Genomic DNA, 20205 nt, shown 5'->3' on the forward strand with positions numbered 1-20205 from the left:
ATGACTTAGGACCTTTGACCTCATGTAGAAGCAGTCTGAGGTGAAAGCATTAAAAATTGTTGGGATGTACTGTGTGAACACGGCCAAGTACATAACTGGCTTTGATCTGTGGGTAATTTAGCAAAATTTGTCCAACTTTGCGGCGTACCCACTTTTTTGCTGGCAACATTCCATGTGCAACTACTTGGGTACCTGATAATAAAGCAGTGTTTGCGCAAAGCATCATCCCTGCAGAGAAGGAAGAAAGCAGTGAGAGTTGTGTGTTGTGGGACTTGGGCTCGCGTATGTGCATTTGTGTCCGTGAAGTAGTCTCTTTGCCCATTGTCAAGGTGCACGCTGAAATGTCACTCGTGATTGGGGAAGTTTTAGGATTCTCCATATGGCTTCATTGGTGTATCTGCCCAATTCATATTGTTGAACCTTATCATGCACTGTGACATCTGTTGTGAGGCCAAAGATCGCCATGTCAGATCCTTTGTTGACATACTTCCACACATTTTATAGATTTGACAGTGTCATTACTCAACATTGATATGTCCATTGAAAAGGCGTGAGAGAAGCGGACAGTATGGAACAATCCACCTGTTGTCTAATTCAACGTCAAAACCACGAACTCTGATGGTAGTTGTAAAGCCACCATCTTTGAGTGTTCTGCGACGATACAGTGGATATCCATCTTGTGCAGTCTGTGCGTATTTCAGAAGTTGTTATGGTGAAGCGTTTAGTGCGTTTGTTGCCTTTCATGCATGGTGATTTGGGATTGATGGTTCCACAAGGAACCATGCACCATGTGTGTATTGGCAGTGTTGTGCAGAAGAGGATCAATGTGTGGGTCTGGAAGTTGAGCGCTGATGAAGTCATCCACGTTGTGCACATGCAGTTGACCTTGAAGTTGACCTTGAAGCCACGGCAGAATGAATGTGTGCATGTGGAAGGTCACGCGTTTACCACTCAATTGTGTAGACGTAGCATCGGTTTGTGCCACCAAAAAATCTTAGCCTTTATGATGGCATTCATCAAAAGAAAAAAAGTTTTGTCACGATACTTTGGCCAACAAATCGTGGCGATCGTGTGGTTTTTGCTATACTTTAATTTCAACAATGATTTATTGATAGGTTCTTCATTGCAATTGTATCACTATAAGGCTTTCCATTAAATCATAAGTCATCCAAATAATTGCAAGTAAAAATGAGTATACTGTACCTAAATATGCACATAGATTTAAAAAAATGCACTGCAAACATGTTGACATATAACCACCACGCAGTCATTTACTTCGGAAATATATTGATCCAATAACGAATGTGTAATGACCGAAATTAAGCGGCACTCACCCTAAGCCAATGTGCAGCCACTGTAATTGAAAAAGTAGGCCAAGGCCTCCTATTGGCGGGAATAGGCCTCCACAACGATTTGCCGTGAGGCAGGGTTTGAAGAGATTTAAGGAAATATTTAAATGGGAAAAAGCGGGAAACAGAGTGGAACCTGGAGGCGACGGTTGGGAACCGTTGGAGGAGGAAGATAGGGATTGGCTGCGGGAAAAAAACAGTGAGGGATAGTTCGAGAGACGGGGCTCGAGAAGGATAAAAGGGGAGAGCACGAGGAGAGGGGACGTTCGAGGGAAGGGAAAATCTTCAAGAGCAGGAACGAAGCTGGGACCTAGAGTTGTAGTTGTGTCTAAAATAAAGAGGCTCTTAGTGGACAGTCGTCAGTGTCATTTCAAATGTAACGGTTCATAGATATTCATTTAAAAATGTAAATATTGTGCTTTCATTATTTCACGATAATTTAGTGAGAAATAAAATCTGAAAACGTTATATTTGCGAGCCATGATAATCACGATTTTTTTCCCAATGGACTACGCTGTTTATCACGGACCCTACACAATGCAGAATAGGGCAGTCACCATGTTAAGCCAACCCGATATTGAAAGTTGGTGTCGTCGTCCACAAGAAGATATTCTTAAAATCATTCTCAACATTAGCAGATCCATACATACTCTTTGGTTCTTTCGGCAAAGTCACGTAGGTATAAAATAAATCACGACGTTTCTGGTGCAACACAAGCGTCTGTCATCAGGCAGGAAAGCGATGGTCTGCTGCTGAGGCAGACTTTTAAAAGGTTTGAAATGGGTGTAGCCCAAGGGTCATAAAGAAGTGGCCGGGGCTAGTGATGTTAATGGTAAATTAGCGTGTAACTGTAAGATAGGAGAGCGGCCTCCTGGACGAGGGCACGGAAGTGGCTATGTGAATGTGAAGGATTAGCATGACCAATACCTCTGCCGTTGCTGATCATTGTTTTAAAGCTGTGGGCTCACACGAAATTGATTTTTCCAAGACGGAGGTACTCTGCAAACCTACCGGCTACCTTCAGAGATTTGTTCATGAAGCCATCTAGATATATAAACACAGACACAACTTCAACCGAGAAGATGGGTACAAACTGAGCAATCATTGGAAGGATGTTATTAACCAGGTAAAGTCTTAACTGACTGTGATGTTTCCATCCTACCTGCCTATGTCAGCTGTTATTTCCGACTCTCTGTGTCTCTCTCTCTATGCCTCTCTCTTAGATCTCTCATGCTCACATGTCCTTTGGATTGCACTCTCATGCCTTTGGATTGCACTCTCATGCTCTCATGTCCTTTGGATTGCACTCTCATACTCTCATGTCCTTTGGATTGCACCCGTTGGGTTGTACTCCCTCGTCGAGGAGGCCGCTCTCCTCCTTTTCTACAGTTACATGCTAATCTCTCACATCAACATCATGCTAATCTCTCACATTAACATCATGCTAATCTCTCACATTAACATCATGCTAATCTCTCACATTACCATCATGCTAATCTCTCACATTAACATCATGCTAATCTCTCACATTAACATCATGCTAATCTCTCACATCAACATCATGCTAATCTCTCACATTAACATCATGCTAATCTCTCACATTAACATCATGCTAATCTCTCACATTAACATAGACACTTCCGTGCCCTCTAATTTCTCACATTAACATCATACTGATCTATCACATTAACATAACCACTTCCGTGCCCTCGTCGAGGAGGCCGCTTTGCTATCTCACAGTTACCGTACGTGATAATTTCTCACATTAACATCACTAGCTCCGGCCACTTATTTATGACCCTTAGGCTACACCCATTTCAAACATTTTAAAACAGTCTGTCTCAGCAGCAGGCCATGCTTTCCCACCTGATGACGGACGCTTGTGTTGCGCCCGAAACGTCGTGATTTATTTTATTTTATACCTACTACGTGACTTTACCAAAAGAACCAAAGAGTATGGATTCCTGCAGTCACGAAAGCTTCAAATCAAGATTAAATCCATACATGTTACAGAACTTTGTTCAGAGATCATTTTGCCACCTGACTAACCTAGATCACAACCCCCATTGCTAGAATTAACTTACTAAACTATTAACTAAACTATTTTTATTTTACCAGGTAAAGCCCACTGAGCTATACCGCTCTTTTTTAGGAGGGGAAAAACGGAGGACCCCAATAAAAATCCAAGCGACCATGGGGAGAACATGCAACTCCAAATATACAACAGGCGTCAGGATCAGGAAAAAACCCACGACCTTCTGTATACCAGGCAAGGAAGTTAACATATCGCCACCGTGGGCAGAGCCCCCACTGCTCCGGTTCAGGGGGTTACTTTTGTGGCCACAGCGAGACGGGGCATAGTCATTGCCAGGAGGAAGTCGACTATGAAAGTTGGGAGGTAGGAGAGCGGGATGAAAAGGATTTTGGCATCCCAGCCGGCGCCATAGCGTGTGCGCGGGTGAGTGGCCACCAGGGCGTGCTCCATACACCAGGTGACCTTTGAGAGGTTGTCGCACAGCCCAGTCATCTTGGATTTCTGCAGCCAGATGTCTGCAAAGTTCGGGGGGGGGGGAAACTGGTCAGTCTCAGTGCAGTGGGAGTCAAGATATGAATTATCATTATTATTTGTGTACTGTTAGCATGACATCGCAGGCCTAATACCCTCTTTGGGGGGCTCTCTTCAAAAGGGGTGGTGAACACGAGCGCTGACTCATACATTTACAATATAGCTCTCGGGAACCTTCGGGAGACCTGGAAGGTGGGCGGGGCGAAGGGCGGAGCCAGCCCCAGCTCGAGGGCATCTATGGATGATATTGGTCACGAAAGCTTACGTGTTAAACTGATAATATAGTGTCTAACTGCGACCATATCTCAGGACGCTGAACAAAAACACAATATACATGTTTCTTTTATAGAAAATGAAAGGGGCAGTTAGTCATCGTAATAGTAAAAAAGGAAGGTTTTGAGCCTGAACTTGAAGAGGGGCAGGGAGCTGACAAACACAAATGGCTGGGGAAAGGGGGTTCCAGGCCATGAAGGCAGCAAAGGAGAATAAGCGACCTCAAACTGTGTAAAGGTTGACTGGGAGCTTCAACAGAACGCCATGGCTGCTGGAGTAGAAGAGCGAGATGTTAAAATTGGATCTTACATTTGTCGAGGTAGTCGCTGCCGTAATCTTCCTTCGTCACAGACGGCAGCTGTGCCCAGCGCTTCCTCAGATCCTCCTCGATGGCGGCAATGTCAGTTATACCTGTACGGAAACCACCCGGCTCCACGATGGACACCTTGACCCCAAATGCACGCATGTCGCGCCTACAGTAGGCGCAGAAGACACGGCGGCATTCCACGCACAGAACCCAAATGATAGATGATGGATGGCTTGCATCCCCCACTCTCACTCATCGCTTTGTCCAAACAAGAGCGAAAGCACACTCTGCTATTCACTCAATGTCTATGGCACGTTCCAACAATATAACACGTGCGCGTCATTATCATCGGAGCTCATTGTTGAGATTGTATTGGGTTGGCTCAGGGGTCGGCAACCAACATAACAAGAAGAGCCCCTTTTTTGTAATTCTGTAATCAACTCAATATTTCAATAGCAGCAATGCATGTGAATACGGGACGGTGGTCCTTAATAAATAACGTGTCACGAAGTAGTCCTCAAAGAGCCGCATGTGGCTCCGGAACCTCTGGGTTGGCTGGACCCGGATGTCTATGGCATTTATGACTCACAGATGGCATTGAGGCGGTAGTCTCCACCATCCCATGATGCCATTCCTTGGAGGATCACAGTCCACTTTGAACGTCAACCGCCAACTGAAGTGTGCAATTTTCTAGGAGATCCGGTCGCAGTATGCTAACCATTCCACAGATATTACTGAACAAGTCACGTCATTCTATTAGTGCGGCCGGAACTGCCACCGTGATCACGAATCTTGCCGCACCTGAGGGTGTCAGAGAAGGCCTCCACTCCGAACTTGGAGATGCAGTACCCACCGCCCACGATGGACACCCGCCCCGCGATGCTGGCCACGTTGACAACCCGACCCCGAGCCTGCTTCACCAGGGGCAGCATCTGCAGCGTGACGTCCACCATGCCCAGGAGGTTGACGTCCAGCACTCTGCGGTAGTCGTCCGTCGTCATCCAGTCGTTAGGGCCGATGGGGATGATGCGGCCAGCGTTGTTGACCAAGCCCCACAAGCCTGGGACGAAGAAGAAACCGTGGCGGAGAAAAGGCGCGGCACAAGTGACGGGGAATGCGATCACAGTGATAGAAAGCAAAGTATTGAGAGCAATGCACCAACGAGCTTGTGTGTTTGAGAGATCACGTAATGGACAGCACTCACAATCGTCCTTACAACTCTTGTGAGTTGAAGAGCGATAGATTTTGAGAGGATACTAGAGTGTGGGTGGACAGTGTACGTCTGGACAAGGCAAAGAGAAAGAGAGAGTTGGGATTGCACCAAAGACAACGAAAAATATCACCCGTATAACCTTAACAGACTGTTTGAGCAAGTGTTGTTCGCAAATAACACTTGCTCGGCACATGAGGGGGTGGGTGGCCAGCACCACGCACGGTCGCCTTTGACTCCCTAGTGGGGATGTTTACACACTGCACCAGGTACTCAATTGAGGCTGAGTCGACCTAGAAGAGGCCTATGACCGTTTCAATTAAACGTCACCGGTGTTGGCTATGAGCGGGAATTGAACTCGTGTCGCCGGATTCATAGCACAGCACGCTAACCGCTACACTACCGCTCCCCACATGGATTACACCAATACCCACCAATCGCCACCTACCGTGACATCACAACGGCGCCTGTGCCAGGCCAGGTGCACTTCGAGGCCAAGTGACAGGTCATGGGGCAGACCCAGGTGTGCTCCCTATTGGGAATTGCACCACACAGTAATGAACAAACATTTTTCGATAAATAAAGCGATAACAAGAGTGATGACCATGATGACGACGGTGTAGATGACGGTTATTTTTTCTGAGCTTCGCGTGATCGCACCCACCCTGCTCGCCAACCTCCTGCCGCACCCGCCGGGCCGCGGCACGCACGCTCTCGGGGTCCGTGACGTCGAGACGCAGCGTGACGAGGCGCGACGAGCACGACCTCCTCAGCTCCTCCTCGCCGGCAGGGCCCAGGCACGCCGCCACGACGCGCAGGCCGACCGCGTCGAGCCGCCTGGCCAGCGCCCGCCCAAATCCCGAGTCGCAGCCCGTGATGAGCACCCAGCGGCCCGTCGCGCCGGCCACCCGGCGCTTGTCTCGCCAGTACCACGCCGCCCACACCCCCAGGACGGCCACAAGTACCAGCGGGCACGTGGGGCCGCAGAGGCAGCACGGAGGCCCCGCAGCGTTGTCGGACGACATGGCCTCCTCCGCTTGATGTCTCTGGCGGCAGGTGGGTGGGGGGAGGACCAGAAGACCTTCGATGAGGACGGTTGGCTACGTACGGTGCAAAAGAAGTTCAACGAACATACACAGCAGCGATGACAACCATGCTTAAAGTTGACGGTCGCATTTGTGTTTATACCGGGCGTTGTGGGTCTGAGGCTGTGGGCTATAGGAGATGGAAGTGGAGCAGTAGGCGTAGTCCACGTGTCATCGGCAGCGATGAGCAATGTTTGAATGAAGACCTCTAAGCCGTGGGTGGCCACCTCTCCCTGTTAGGCGATGCAACAACCCATCCAGTTACTTCTTCACCCCATCTCCGCGGTGGACATCCGCTCGGGCGTGTTCCCTTCTTTGGCTGCCACTCCATCGGTAGTCTTCATTACCGGCCAACAAATAATTCTAGCGACACGTCCTGTCCAAACCCACTTTCATTCATGGTCAAAATCTAGATTCCAAACTCATTTTTTCGAACCGCTTTTTGTGTTTACTTTGTTGTCTTTCTCCCACACCTCCGATGAGCCTGGTTGGCTACATACGGTGCGAAAGAAGTTCAACAAACGTACATATCTCTCACTTGTGGTGGCTCTATAGTCCATGAGTTTCCGTTTTAGTCTCTCAACGTATTTACATCATCTATCGGTCTCTCTCTCTATCTGCGTGGTTCTTGGCACACTTCTCGTCTCTTGTTCAATCGTCGTTGTCAATTTTTCTAACCCATAAGTCATAGCAGGCAATATGTACAGAATGAAAATATTTCTTCTTGCGGCATGTTACTTCCTAAAGATAGAAAATAATGCCACTTACAATTACATCTGTGCGAAGCTCTGAGTACTATTCCCTTGTGTGTCCGCGGTGAATTCTCAAAGGGTGCTTCAGTTTCCTCCCTCATAAAGCCACCCATGAATAAAACTGGAGAAATATCCCAGTGCAGGACCCTCATGAAAAAATATTTTTTAAATCACTGAGGCTTTCCATGGTGAAGAAATAATCATCGTCATTTGCATGATTGAACCAAAATCATGATGAGTGACAGTACTCACAGTATCCAACTATTATATTTTGAACCGAACAGTCTCAGGTTCAACCAGGCAGTATATTACGCGTTCAATGTATCTGACGAGTTTGCATGTACGAATGCGAGAAAAGGAGGTGCAGGGGAATGACAATAAACGAAGTACAAAAAGCAGTTTGAAATAGATGAGTTTTAAATCGAGATGTAAAAGCGCAACACTGGGATTGCTTCCTAATATTGGAAGGAAGAGCGTTCCAAACGGCCGCAGAAGCGCATCTGAAAGTGTACGATGCAGTGACCGCCTTTGTTCGATAGCCAGCCAAAAAAAAAAAATAGTTTTTACAGCACAATTTAAGTTCTTCTCGACTGCCATTCATCGTCCACTCTCGTCATCATCATCGTCGTCCCTGCTAGAGACGTGTCGTGGCCAGGCCCACGCACGGGTTGTTATTCCCATCTCCAAAAGAACGCCACAGCAAATCGCCCGTGCAAAACACGGAGGGGCATCTGTGGCGAGTGCACTGCACTATGAACCCGGCGATCCGAGATAAATCGTCAGCCAAGAGGACCATGAAAGTGGCGAGTGTAATCTTAAGAGGCCAGTTGTAGTTTGGTAAAAACAACCCTCTTGACCTACAAAGGTATTGTAAGGCCTTCCATTCAGCAGTGGCCTGAAAAAAGTAAAAAATAACTAAGGCGCCACGGTGTTATTTCCGCATTACTTACCTGATTAAAATGGACTGATTTTTTTTAGATGTTATATCCACAATCTCTCGTTTTCACAATTTCACAGCTGTCCACTGCGGTAGTCCCATACATGTAGGTGTAAAACTAATAACAACTTCCACTTGAAAGACTCGTAAACCAGCACATGTATCTCAGCAGCCACGTACAGCCCTGTAGTGCACGTGACGTCACGAAACCACATGCTGAGGTTTGTTTCAGCGGTTTCAGCCACCTGCCGATTTTCCCGCCCACTGACCAAAGTACAAACCTGCAGGAACGCCCAATCACAAGGCCACACAAATCTGCAAACTACAGAATTAACTTACACAGAAATAACCACATCATGCCACAGTGCCATCCCATCCATGCGTTTGGATGCACATGAGGTGCATATGACTTGTTAGATGCATTTGTAGTGTGGTGTTTATTCACGTGGACAACTTCGTCTTTTTCTCCTGTCACTTTATTTGCAGCATCCCACACGGATGCTCCTCACGTTCAACACCACGTACTCCTGTTGCGAACTCTTCCTCTCTTCCTCCGCTAGCCTGCTACTTCGAGCTTACTCTCTCTTGCTCCGCTAGCCTGTTACTCCCCGCTCTCCTAGCCTGTCACAGACTCTCTCTCTCTCTGTATACTCTGCTAGCTTCTCACCCCGCTAGCCTATCACACTCAGACTCAAGATTCCGTTAGCCTGTCGACTCCCGCACCTCCAACCTCGCCCGTGCCCCCAGCAGGTGAATCAGCCAACACCGGTGGGGAGGACGAGGTGTGGAGGGCGAGGTCCAGGGGCTTGTCTTGAATACTCTTCACTGCTTCATCTCCAACCGACTCAACCCCATTGCTTCATATGTTCCCCTTATATCCCCCTCCTCATTAAGTGCCCTCAGATGACCCTCACGAAGCTGGCGTTCTTCCGGCGTCTCTTGCACGTGTTCTCCCCCTTATCGCCTCTATCTCTCGCCTCTTTGGCGCCTACCCCGCATTTGCAGCCAGCCAATCACTGCCTCTTTCCAGAATTGCTGGCGTCTCTCTGTCCCTGTCACCCAGGCCACCCGCCTGCACCTGCTTTTCCGGAGCTGACCTCACTGGTTGCAACCCCGTACATAAATGCAACTGCTGTTTGCAAACCCTGCGCGCGTTACGCCACTACACGTTAGCACGATTTTGCGGCTAAATGTATTCCCAATAAGATGGCACTATGCTCATAGTTAGTCGACCCGTACGTCAGTTGTGTACTAGCATGGTTTGCATAGGGAATGTTGCCCAGAATTTAAATGCCCTCCACCCTCCCAATCAAATCTCCAAATCGCTTTTTAGCTCGGTGGCATGAGCCCCTTGGGCATGTGGGGCAGTTGCACCGCCTGCACCACGCTCTATAGCTATGCCACTGGTGTACCAATCCATTTTCTGGAGCGGACATGGCGATGGACCTCCCTTGAACTCAGCTTTTTGTGCTTCGCTCGTTGTCCTTCCCCCGCACCTCCGATTATATCACAGTCGGATATGTACGGTTTGAAAGAAGAAGTTCAACATACATACAAACATACATCACCATTCTGCAGGGGACCTTGACGCGACCCTCCAGTCCAGCCTGTCAGCCGGAACCCACTGAAACGTCATCTCCGGCAACTTGTCGAGCGGGCGCTGCACGGGCGTGCAGATCTCCGTGGGGGGCGACGGCCGCGCCTTCTTCCAGATGAGCAACGTATCCGAGGATCCCGTGGTGGCGATCCACATCGACGTCAGGCTGTAGCGTGGCGTCGCACAGCTGCCGCTGGGACGACGGCGACGAACCCCCAATCCCCGCGCCCCCCCCCCGCCGGCGACGCGTCATGAAGAGCGTAAAGTGATCGATTTAAAACAAATTATCGGAACAATGGGCCTCCACTAGGAGGGAAGCACTTGAGAGGCCCCTGTGGAGGGTACTTTTGGCATCCTCTTCTCCACTGGCCATATGCCATGGAAGAAGTGGGAGGAGTGCCCACACTTTACTCCACTACACCCAACCTACACATTTCTGCTGCTGGGTGGACAAAGGCAGTAGGGGATTTAAGGAACTTGCGCCATCGTTTCAACAGCCGCGCTTGGAGATTGAACGGGTGACCCATGGATTGCATGTCCAGTGTGCTGACCGTTACACCACCTCAGTGGCAGCATGCCTAAGTAAAACGCGTGAATCGAACTGAGCGCACGCAACATTCGGTCAGAGATTCGCGAGTGCAGGGACTCTTAGCGATGCGTGCTACAAAAATCCATCCCACCTGAGAAACTAAAAAAACTACTAGGTAAGGCCCACTGAGCTATTTAGCTCTTTTTCAGAAGTGACCTGGCCACAAATGACAGCTCAACAAAGTGGCTTATCGTGTGGAAATTTATAGCAGCCAAATAATATAATTGTAACGCATGTTTCTAAATGTGGAGGGAAAACAAAAAGAGGACACGAGGAAAAATCAACACGACCACAAGAAGAACATGCAAACTCCAAATATTCAGGGGTCGGGGTCGGGATCGGGATAGAACCCACGACCTCCTGTATAACAAGCAAAGCAGTTAACATCTCGCCACCATTTGGCGAGATGGGTTGGCGAAGGCTGGGGTGCAAAGAAGTACAGTACAACAATGGATAACGTTTATTCATTTTAATATCAATTCATTTTAAAATATTAAGCGACGTTTCCACTTTAAAGGGTCGGTTACACGATGGGATTGATTTACAGCACAGTAATTTATACGTGCACATTTTAAGATCGGTTTTGCTCAGTAGCGATGACTTGTGGATCTTCTGGCGAGGCACCCAAACATCATGCAAACGCGAAAGATTTACTTAAATCTGCGACAAACCAATCCATCGTTCCATGCGAGGGTACCACTGGACACGCAAGGTAGCGGCACAACACACTCGACACAAACAAAAGCTCAATGAAGCGGCTTATATGGAAATTTATAGCACCCAAATAATGTGGAGGGAAAAACTGGAGGACCCAGAAAAAGATGCACGCCACCACAGAAAGAGAGAACATGCAAACTCCAAATATGCAACAGGCGTCAGGGTCGGGATCAAACCCACGACCTCTTGTATACCAGGCGAGGTAGTTAACATCTCGTGGAGCTCGCGCTGCTCCGGTTCAGGGCCTTACTTTTGTGGCCACGGCGAGACGCGGCAGAATCATTGCCAGCAGAAAGTCGGTCATGAAAGTTGGGAGATAGGAGATCGGCAACCAAACGATTTTGGCATCCCAGCCCGCGCCGTACCGTGTGCGTGGGTGAGTGGCGACTAGGGCATGCTCCATGCACCAGGTGACCTTTGAGAGGTCACCGTCGCACAGCCGAGCCAGAATGGATTTCTGCAGCCACATGTCTGCAAAGTTAAGGGAAAGAAAAAAAAACTGGTCAGTCTCAGTGTAGTGGGATTTAAGATTTTGTTTTATTACGATTTTGTGTACCTGATATGCCGGCTTTCGCCACCATTATTATTCATGATAAAGAGTTTTTTGGTTTAGATCGCATAAGTATCAATGTGTCATTAACCCGCCACCACCAACCAGTAAGGTTTGTCACATAAAAAAAAAACATGCCAATTCGTTACTACTTCAGCCTACCGGTGTGTTGGAGAGTAAATCCACAACATTTACAATTTGAGTCCGACGTTCCGCTGGTAATTACAACTTGCATCATTGGGCGATTTTGCCAGAATTGTGAACAGATCTACCTGCTTCCGGTCTTAAATAGAGCAAGATAACGTCATCACTGTGGACCAAGCAGGTGCGGAGGGCAGAGGGGGGTTACTTGTGTAGTGACATAGAATGAGTCACTGGAGCAAGTAGCGCTGGGGACTGGTAGAGAATGGGAGTGGGGTGGCAGCCCGTTCGACCAGTGGGACCCGTGCGCGAAACCCAGAGCCTTCTGGGGGATCCAGAAGGGTGCGTGGCCGAGGGCGGAGCCTGGCCACGCTGGGGGAGTATAAAGGGCGAGCTCCGACTCGCAGTTGCTGCCATCTGGAGTGGAACTTGTCATGCTCCCGGTGCTTTGGGTTTCGCCGCTACGAAGCTGTGGGTCTGGAAGCATGTTGGTTGTCCTGACCCGGTACGCAGTTATCCCCTATGGATGTAAAGGCCGGAATAAAAGAGGGAGTACTAGTGTCTCTAAATTAGTACACTACACTTGTAATGAAATGACAATGGATTGTTAATGACAGTTAATTATACGTGATGCCTTTACAAGGGATACAATTGTAAGGTGTATTACTTAATAATACGCTTCCAGGCCACACTAAGTTTATAGCTGTCAGAGCAGTTACAATTATTTTTACTTCTCTCAATTTCAATAGAGTCTCGAATTAGTCTTGGCCAGTTATAATTTGTCTTAGACAACACTTCAACATTATAAAAATAAATTGAATGTCTTTATTGGCAAGAATGTTCTGCAACTGCCGACAGATGTGTTTCTGAGTATTTGATATTTATTCAGTGTTCTTTTAGTTTTATGCGAATGTTTTGTCCCCTCTGTCCAACATAGCATTATCCACAAGAGCAATTAATCTGGTACACAACTTCTGTTGATAACTTCAGCAATTAATCTGTAGTTAAAGATTCTAGTTTTTGTATTTCGTATACCGTGCTAAATCTCACTCTGATTTTCAGTTTTTCTAAACTAGTTGTCAGTTACTCCAGCAATGTATGGTATTTGAATTGTTTAATAACACTATCACTTTCAGCATTATTGCTGTTCGAGTTGGGTTTGTCATTAAATGCTATGTTAATTTGAACATTATTGAAACCATTTAATTGTAGAGCTTCTTTGACATGTTGAATCTCGCTCCTCAGACTTTCACCATCTGACACTGTTTTAGCCCGATGTAATGAGCATCTTGATGAGAGGATTTCTGTGTGGGGTGATGACGTGAATCTGCAATCATATCAGCGTCAGATAACGTGATCACTGTGAGCGCCTGATTGGCTCAGTGATGACGTTATCTTGCTCTATTTAAGTCCGAAAGCAGGTAGATATGTTCACAATTCTGGCAAAATTGCCCGATGATGCATGATGTAATTACGAGTGGAACATCGTACTCAAATTGTAAATGTTGTGGATTTACTCTCCAACACACTGGTGGGCTGATGTCGTAACTAATTGGCACGTTTTGTTTACGTGACAAACCTTACAGGTTGGCTGTGTCGGGTGGTGGCGGGTTAACGACACATTTATAATTACGCGATTTAACCCAAATATCTATATTATGAATTGTGTACTGTTAGCATGGAATCTCAGGCCGAATACCCTCTTTGGGGGGTGCTCTCCGCAAGGGGATTGGTGAACGCGAGCGTTGACGCGTACAATTACAATATTTGTGCCTGTTTCAGCAGCACGAACATTTAATATAATTAAGCAGTGTGATGTTTGATCAGAGACTTTTTCCAAGTGTGTGTTTTCCTCCCACGTAGCATTTGGGAGATCCACAGCACGATGGACAGAAACTTGTCAACTGCATATATATCTTTCCCTATATATCTATATATTTATACACTACTTGCCGCTACTACACTTGTCTCTGATTTATAACAGCATTATATTTCCACTCCTGACTATATGGTGTCTAACTGCGACCATATCTTATGACACTGAACAAAATACAGTCGACATTACTTTTTTAGAGAATGAAAGAGGCAGTCATCATAATAGCAAAAAGGAACATCTTGAACCTGAACTTGAACAGCGGCAGCAAGTCGACAACACGGATGGATGGGGAGTGGGGGGTTCCATTTACAGCAGACGAGAATGAGCAACCTCACACTGTGTAAAGGTTGACTGGGAGCTTCAACAGAACGCCATGGCTGCTGGAGCAGAAAGTGGGTAGAAGGCAGTGAAGTGAGATGAGAGGGGAGAGGTAGCATAGTGCATGGAGGGGAATAGAGTGAGATGGCAGGGGAGACGAAGGAGTGTGCACGGAGATGTTAGAATTGAATCTTACATTTGTCGAGGTAGTCGCTGCCGTAATCTTCCTTCATCACAGATGGCAGCTGTGCCCAGCGCTTCCTCAGATCCTCCTCGAGGAGGGAATTGTCAGTGACAGCCGTACGGAAAAACCCCGGCTCCACGATGGACACCTTCACCCCAAACGCACGCATGTCGCGCCTACAGCGGGCGCAGAAGACACAGCGGCATTCCATGCACGGAACCCAAATGATGGATGATGGATGGCTTGCATCCCCTACTCTCTCTCATATTTTTGTCCAAACAAGCGCCATCGCGCAATTTGGTATATCACTCAATGTCTATGGCACGTGGTACACTCCAACAATAAAACATGTGCATGCCATTATTAACGGAGCTCATTTTTTGGATTTTATTGTGTTGGCTGGACCCCAATGTCTATGGGCTTTATGACTTGTAGATGGTAGTGAAGCGGTAGTCTCCACCATTCCATGGCTGCTACAGGCCCAATGGTGAATCAAATACGGTCAAACAATGATGATTGGGAGATCGAACTGGCGGCTTCTGGATTGCACTTCCAGTATGTGAACCATTATGCCGGTATTATTGAACAAGTCGCATCATTTTAATACGGCCGACGCCGCCATCACCTTGACCATGAATCATGCCGCACCTGAGGGTGTCGGAGAAGGCCTCCACTCCGAACTTGGAGATGCAGTACCCACCGCCCACGATGGACACCCGCCCTAGAATACTGGCCACGTTGACGACCCGACCCCGAGCCTGCTTCACCAGGGGCAGCATCTGCAGCGTGACGTCCACCATGCCCAGGAGGTTGACGTCCAGCACTCTGCGGTAGTCGTCCGTCGTCATCCAGTCGTTAGGGCCGATGGGGATGCTGCGGCCAGCGTTGTTGACCAAGCCCCACAAGCCTGGGGCGAAGAAGCCATGGCAGAGAGAATCGCGTCCCAAGCGACGGGGAATAGGATCACAGCGATGGAAAGCATTTCGATTGCTTTTTAGAACAAAAAGTTGTGAGAGGGTAAGCAATGCACAAACTTTTGTGTTTGAAGAGTTCACGTGTAGTGGGTATAAATAATCCCCCGATGTCACTACACATGGAATGGAGAGTGCTCACAACTCGCACTGAAAACTCTAAACCAAAGACAAAGATCCCCTTTTGGCGTCCTCTGGTCTAACACCGTTTGAGACGAGGCTCAAACGAAAGCTGTCTCTGGTGTGGACCAATCAGTTTCAAGAACAATGCAAATATTTCGATTTAAAGCTTTCGTGACTGCAAGGATTCATTTTCTTTGGTTCTTTCAGTAAAGTCACGTAGAATGAGAATAAAAAAATAAAAAAATAAAATAAGACAATGAAATTCTCACGACGTTTCGACCACAACACAAGTAGCCTTCTTCAGGTGAAAGAACAGAACTGTCGGGACGACAGAGCTTGAATGAACGCAGTTAAGATTCGTAGTGTCTTTTAAGCTTGGTGAGAGGCATGGAGAGCCTTGACAAAGGAGTTTACCTATCAAAGCAGGAGAATTTAGCATTGAAATAGCTGAGGGATTAGCTTGTGACAGAAATAGCTGTGTTAAAGTCAAAGTTTACATATCAACAGAGGCATTTAGTATATGGACGCTAAAGGCCTCCAACTATCAACTTTACGCCAAAGGCCTCCAACTATCAACTTTATGGTAGTTGATAGTTGGAGGCCTTTAGCGTCCATATACTAAATGCCTCTGTTGATATGTAAACTTTGACTTTAACACAGCTATTTCTGTCACAAGCTAATCCCTCAGCTATTTCAATGCTAAATTATCCTGCTTTGATAGGTAAACTCCTTTGTCAAGGCTCTCCACGCCTCTCACCGAGCTTAAAAGACGCTACGAATCTTAACAGCGTTCATTCAAGCTCTGTCGTCCCGACAGTTCTGTTCTTTCACCTGAAGAAGGCTACTTGTGTTGTGGCCGAAACGTCGTGAGAATTTTGTCTTATTTCATTTTATTACTATTTTATTCTCATTCTACGTGACTTTACCGAAAGAACCAAAGAAAATGCAAATATTATCAGAGTACGTTTTTTGCTTTGCATTCTGACCACAAGCATTGTGGTTAATGTAGACATGATACCTTGTAAAAGGTTTCAGTGTGGTGTTTTAACATCTTAACATCTGTTTTGTTGCCAAAGGGGAAAACCCTATCATCACAAAGATCCCCTAAATTACCTAAAAAGACTGTTGAGGCAAGTGCTTTTAGCGAGCACCTATGAAGGCTGGCATGGCACACGAGGGGGTGAGTGGCCAGCACTACGCACGGTCGCCTTTGCCTCCCTAGTAGGGACGTTTACACACCCCACCATGCACTCAATGGAGGCTCAGTCGTCCTAGAGCAGGCCCAGGACCAGTTCAGATAAACGTCACTGGTGTTGGCCATGAGCGGGAATCAAACTCGGGCCGCCGGGTTCGTAGCGCAGCGCGCTAACCGCTATTCTACCGCTCCCCACGGGAAGTGCACCAATACCCGCTATTTGCCACTGAGTGATGGTAACGTCACCACTCGGTGACAGGAGGCCATTGGACAGATCCAGGTGCCATGGGTTGACTGGCAGATGCATCAGCTGTGCCCCATACTTGTGATTGCACCAACAACAACCACCATTCGCCACTGAGTGGCGGTGACGTTACCACTGCACTTTGTGCCAGGCTAGTACCACATCACTCCATCTCTTCTCTAACCCGTGCTGCGCCCATTTAGTCCCCTCTATCTGGCCGAACAAAATCTGTTTGGGCACGCGGTGGCCGGGCATGCAGTCTACATGACCAAGCCAATGCAGCCTTGCCTGCCGTAGGAGCTCACTGATGGCACTTTGTCCAGATATTTTGATGATTTGTGAGCTCTTCATACAATCCAGCCTGGTTAAACCCAGGATGGACTGTAGGCAGGCCAGCCTTAATGTCTGTAACCAATGAAGATGTTCCATTAGAGGGTTCCACGTTTCGCAAGCATAGAGTAAGGGAGGGCATGACTGTGGCCGAAGCTTTGTGTCGGAGTGGTTGGAAGGCATAGGCCAGATCAGCTCAATAACAACGGTAGGACGTTGCTAGACTTCTGTGGAACTCACGGGCTTGTAATTACCAACACGCTGGTTCCGGCATCAGGGCACCCACACATCATGGGGATTGCACCATACACTTATGAACAAAAACACGTCGATAAATCCACAGCAATGCGGCAATAACAAAAATGATGCCGACGGTGTAGACGACGGTTATTTTTTTCCCGAGCTTCGCGTGATCGCACCCACCCTGCTCGCCAACCTCCTGCCGCACCCGCCGGGCCGCGGCACGCACGCTCTCGGGGTCCGTGACGTCGAGACGCAGCGTGACGAGGCGCGACGAGCACGACCTCCTCAGCTCCTCCTCGCCGGCAGGGCCCAGGCACGCCGCCACGACGCGCAGGCCGACCGCGTCGAGCCGCCTGGCCAGCGCCCGCCCAAATCCCGAGTCGCAGCCGGTGATGAGCACCCAGCGGCCCGTCGCGCCGGCCACCCGGCGCTTGTCTCGCCAGTACCACGCCGCCCACACCCCCAGGACGGCCACAAGTACCAGCGGGCACGTGGGGCCGCAGAGGCAGCACGGAGGCCCCGCAGCGTTGTCGGACGACATGGTCTCCTCCGCTTGATGTCTCTGGTGGCAGGTGGGTGGGGGGAGGACCAGAAGACCTTCGATGAGGACGGTTGGCTACGTACGGTGCAAAAGAAGTTCAACGAACATACACAGCAACGATGACAACCATGCTTAAAGTTGACGGTCGCATTTGTGTTTATACCGGGCGTTGTGGGTCTGAGGCTGTGGGCTATAGGAGATGGGAGTGGAGCAGTAGGCGTAGTCCACATGTGTCATCGGCAGCGATGAGCAATGTTTGAATGAAGACCTCTAAGCCGTGGGTGGCCACCTCTCCCTGTTAGGCGATGCAACAACCCATCCAGTTACTTCTTCACCCCATCTCCGCGGTGGACATCCGCTCGGGCGTGTTCCCTTCTTTGGCTGCCACTCCATCGGTAGTCTTCATTACCGGCCAACAAATAATTCTAGCGACACGTCCTGTCCAAACCCACTTTCATTCATGGTCAAAATCTAGATTCCAAACTCATTTTTTCGAACCGCTTTTTGTGTTTACTTTGTTGTCTTTCTCCCACATCTCCGATGAGCCTGGTTGGCTACATACGGTGCGAAAGAAGTTCAACAATCGTACATATGTCTCTCACTTGTGGTGGCTCTATAGTCCATGAGTTTCCGTTTTAGTCTCTAAACGTATTTACATCATCTATCGGTCTCTCTCTCTGCGTGGTTCTTGGCACACTTCTCGTCTCTTGTTCAATCGTCTTTGTCAATTTTTCTAACCCATAAGTCATAGCAGGCAATATGTACAGAATGAAAATATTTCTTCTTGCGGCATGTTACTTCCTAAAGATAGAAAATAATGGCACTTACAATTACATCTGTGCGAAGCTCTGAGTACTATTCCCTTGTGTGTCCGCGGTGAATTCTCAAAGGGTACTTCAGTTTCCTCCCTCATAAAGCCACCCATGAATAAAACCGGAGAAATATCTCAATGCAGGACCCTCATGAAAAATATGTTTTAAATCACTGAGGCTTTCCAGGGTGAAGAAATTAGCATCGTCATTTGCATGATTGAACCAAAATCATGATGAGTGACAGTACTCACAGTATCCAACTATTATATTTTGAACCAAACAGTCTCAGGTTCAACCAGGCAGTAGATTACTCGTTCAATGTATCTGACGAGTTTGTATGTACGAATGCGAGAAAAGGAGGTGCAGGGGAATGACAATAAACGAAGTACAAAAAGCAGTTTGAAAGAGATGAGTTTGAAATCGAGATGTAAAAGCGCAACACTGGGATTGCTTCCTAATATTGGAAGGAAGAGCGTTCCAAACGGCCGCAGAAGCGCATCTGAAAGTGTACGATGCAGTGACCGTCTTTGTTCGATGGCCAGCAAAACAGTAAAAAAATGTAGTTTTTACAGCACAATTTAAGTTCTTCTCGACTGCCATTCATCGTCCACCCTCGTCATCATCATCGTCGTCCCTGCTAGAGACGTGTCGTGGCCAGGCCCACGCACGGGTTGTTATTCCCATCTCCAAAAGAACGCCACAGCAAATCGCCCGTGCAAAACACGGAGCGTCCGCTGTGGCGAGTACACTGCACTATGAACCCGGCGATCCGAGATAAATCGTCAGCCAAGAGGACCATGAAAGTGGCGAGTGTAATCCAGTTGTAGTTTGGTAAAACAACCCACTTGAACTACAAAGGTATTGTAAGGCCTTCCATTAAGCATATTCTTTTTTTTACTAAATTGTTATACGTAACTAAATTCAAAAGCTCATGCAACATTGGATGTTTTTTTTTTATTTAAAACGAATTCAACTCACAGGGCACAGTACATGAGACGCTGCGGTGCTTATTCCGCATTACTTACCCGATTTAAGTGGACTGTCTTTTGAGATGTTTTAACGACAACCTCTCGTGTTCACAATTTCACAACTATCCACTGCAGTCGCCCCATACACTTACGTGGAAAAACAACAACAAATACCACTTGAAAGACTCTAAACCAGAAAATGTATCTCAGCAGTCACGTACAGCCCTGTTGTGCACATGGCGTCACGAAAGCACAAATGCTGAGGTTTGGTTCAGCGGTTCCAGCCACCGACCAATTTTTCCGGCTACTGACCAAAGTACAAACTTG

At 47.8% G+C, this 20205-nt stretch overlaps 2 protein-coding genes across 3 annotated transcripts; both read right to left on the reverse strand.

The window, feature by feature from the left end:
• Nucleotides 1-1072: 1072 nt before the first annotated feature.
• On the reverse strand, nt 1073-20054 carry LOC116948884 (retinol dehydrogenase 7-like). Of its 2 annotated transcripts, none has more exons than XM_032966094.2 (5): nt 19936-20054; nt 6370-6751; nt 5297-5555; nt 4498-4661; nt 1073-3899 (listed from the first exon to the last, which is right to left on the reverse strand). In XM_032966094.2, the coding sequence occupies exons 2-5, from the start codon at nt 6728-6730 to the stop codon at nt 3670-3672; spliced, it is 1014 nt and encodes a 337-aa protein (XP_032821985.2). In that variant the 5' UTR covers nt 6731-6751; nt 19936-20054; the 3' UTR covers nt 1073-3669. The 2 variants fall into 2 exon arrangements, with proteins under 2 accessions (XP_032821985.2, XP_075927985.1); XM_076071870.1 differs by lacking the exon at nt 19936-20054 and adding an exon at nt 8493-10269.
• On the reverse strand, nt 11120-20050 carry LOC116948883 (retinol dehydrogenase 5-like). Its single transcript, XM_032966092.2, has 5 exons — nt 19936-20050; nt 17738-18119; nt 15100-15358; nt 14464-14627; nt 11120-11853 (listed from the first exon to the last, which is right to left on the reverse strand). Exons 2-5 carry the CDS (start codon nt 18096-18098, stop codon nt 11621-11623), a joined length of 1017 nt encoding a protein of 338 aa, XP_032821983.2. The 5' UTR covers nt 18099-18119; nt 19936-20050; the 3' UTR covers nt 11120-11620.
• Nucleotides 20055-20205: the final 151 nt, after the last annotated feature.

This window comes from Petromyzon marinus, chromosome 35 (assembly GCF_048934315.1).
Source record: "Petromyzon marinus isolate PM22_M1 ecotype Great Lakes invasive population chromosome 35, UKy_Petmar_22M1.pri1.0, whole genome shotgun sequence".
NCBI classification, from domain to species: domain Eukaryota; kingdom Metazoa; phylum Chordata; class Hyperoartia; order Petromyzontiformes; family Petromyzontidae; genus Petromyzon; species Petromyzon marinus.

Bases quoted from the DNA above. Each gene is read 5' to 3' on its own strand.
- LOC116948884 (XM_032966094.2), bottom strand. From the start codon at position 6,730: ATGTCGTCCGACAACGCTGCGGGGCCTCCGTGCTGCCTCTGCGGCCCC. The intron at 5,556-6,369 runs GTGGGTGCGATC...TCTTCGTCCCAG, and splicing joins GCAGGAGGTTGGCGAGCAGG to GCTTGTGGGGCTTGGTCAAC. The intron at 4,662-5,296 runs GTGCGGCAAGAT...CGCCTACTGTAG, and splicing joins GCCTTCTCTGACACCCTCAG to GCGCGACATGCGTGCATTTG.
- LOC116948883 (XM_032966092.2), bottom strand. From the start codon at position 18,098: ATGTCGTCCGACAACGCTGCGGGGCCTCCGTGCTGCCTCTGCGGCCCC. The intron at 14,628-15,099 runs GTGCGGCATGAT...CGCCCGCTGTAG, and splicing joins GCCTTCTCCGACACCCTCAG to GCGCGACATGCGTGCGTTTG. The intron at 11,854-14,463 runs GTAAGATTCAAT...TTAACTTTGCAG, and splicing joins CAGCGACTACCTCGACAAAT to ACATGTGGCTGCAGAAATCC.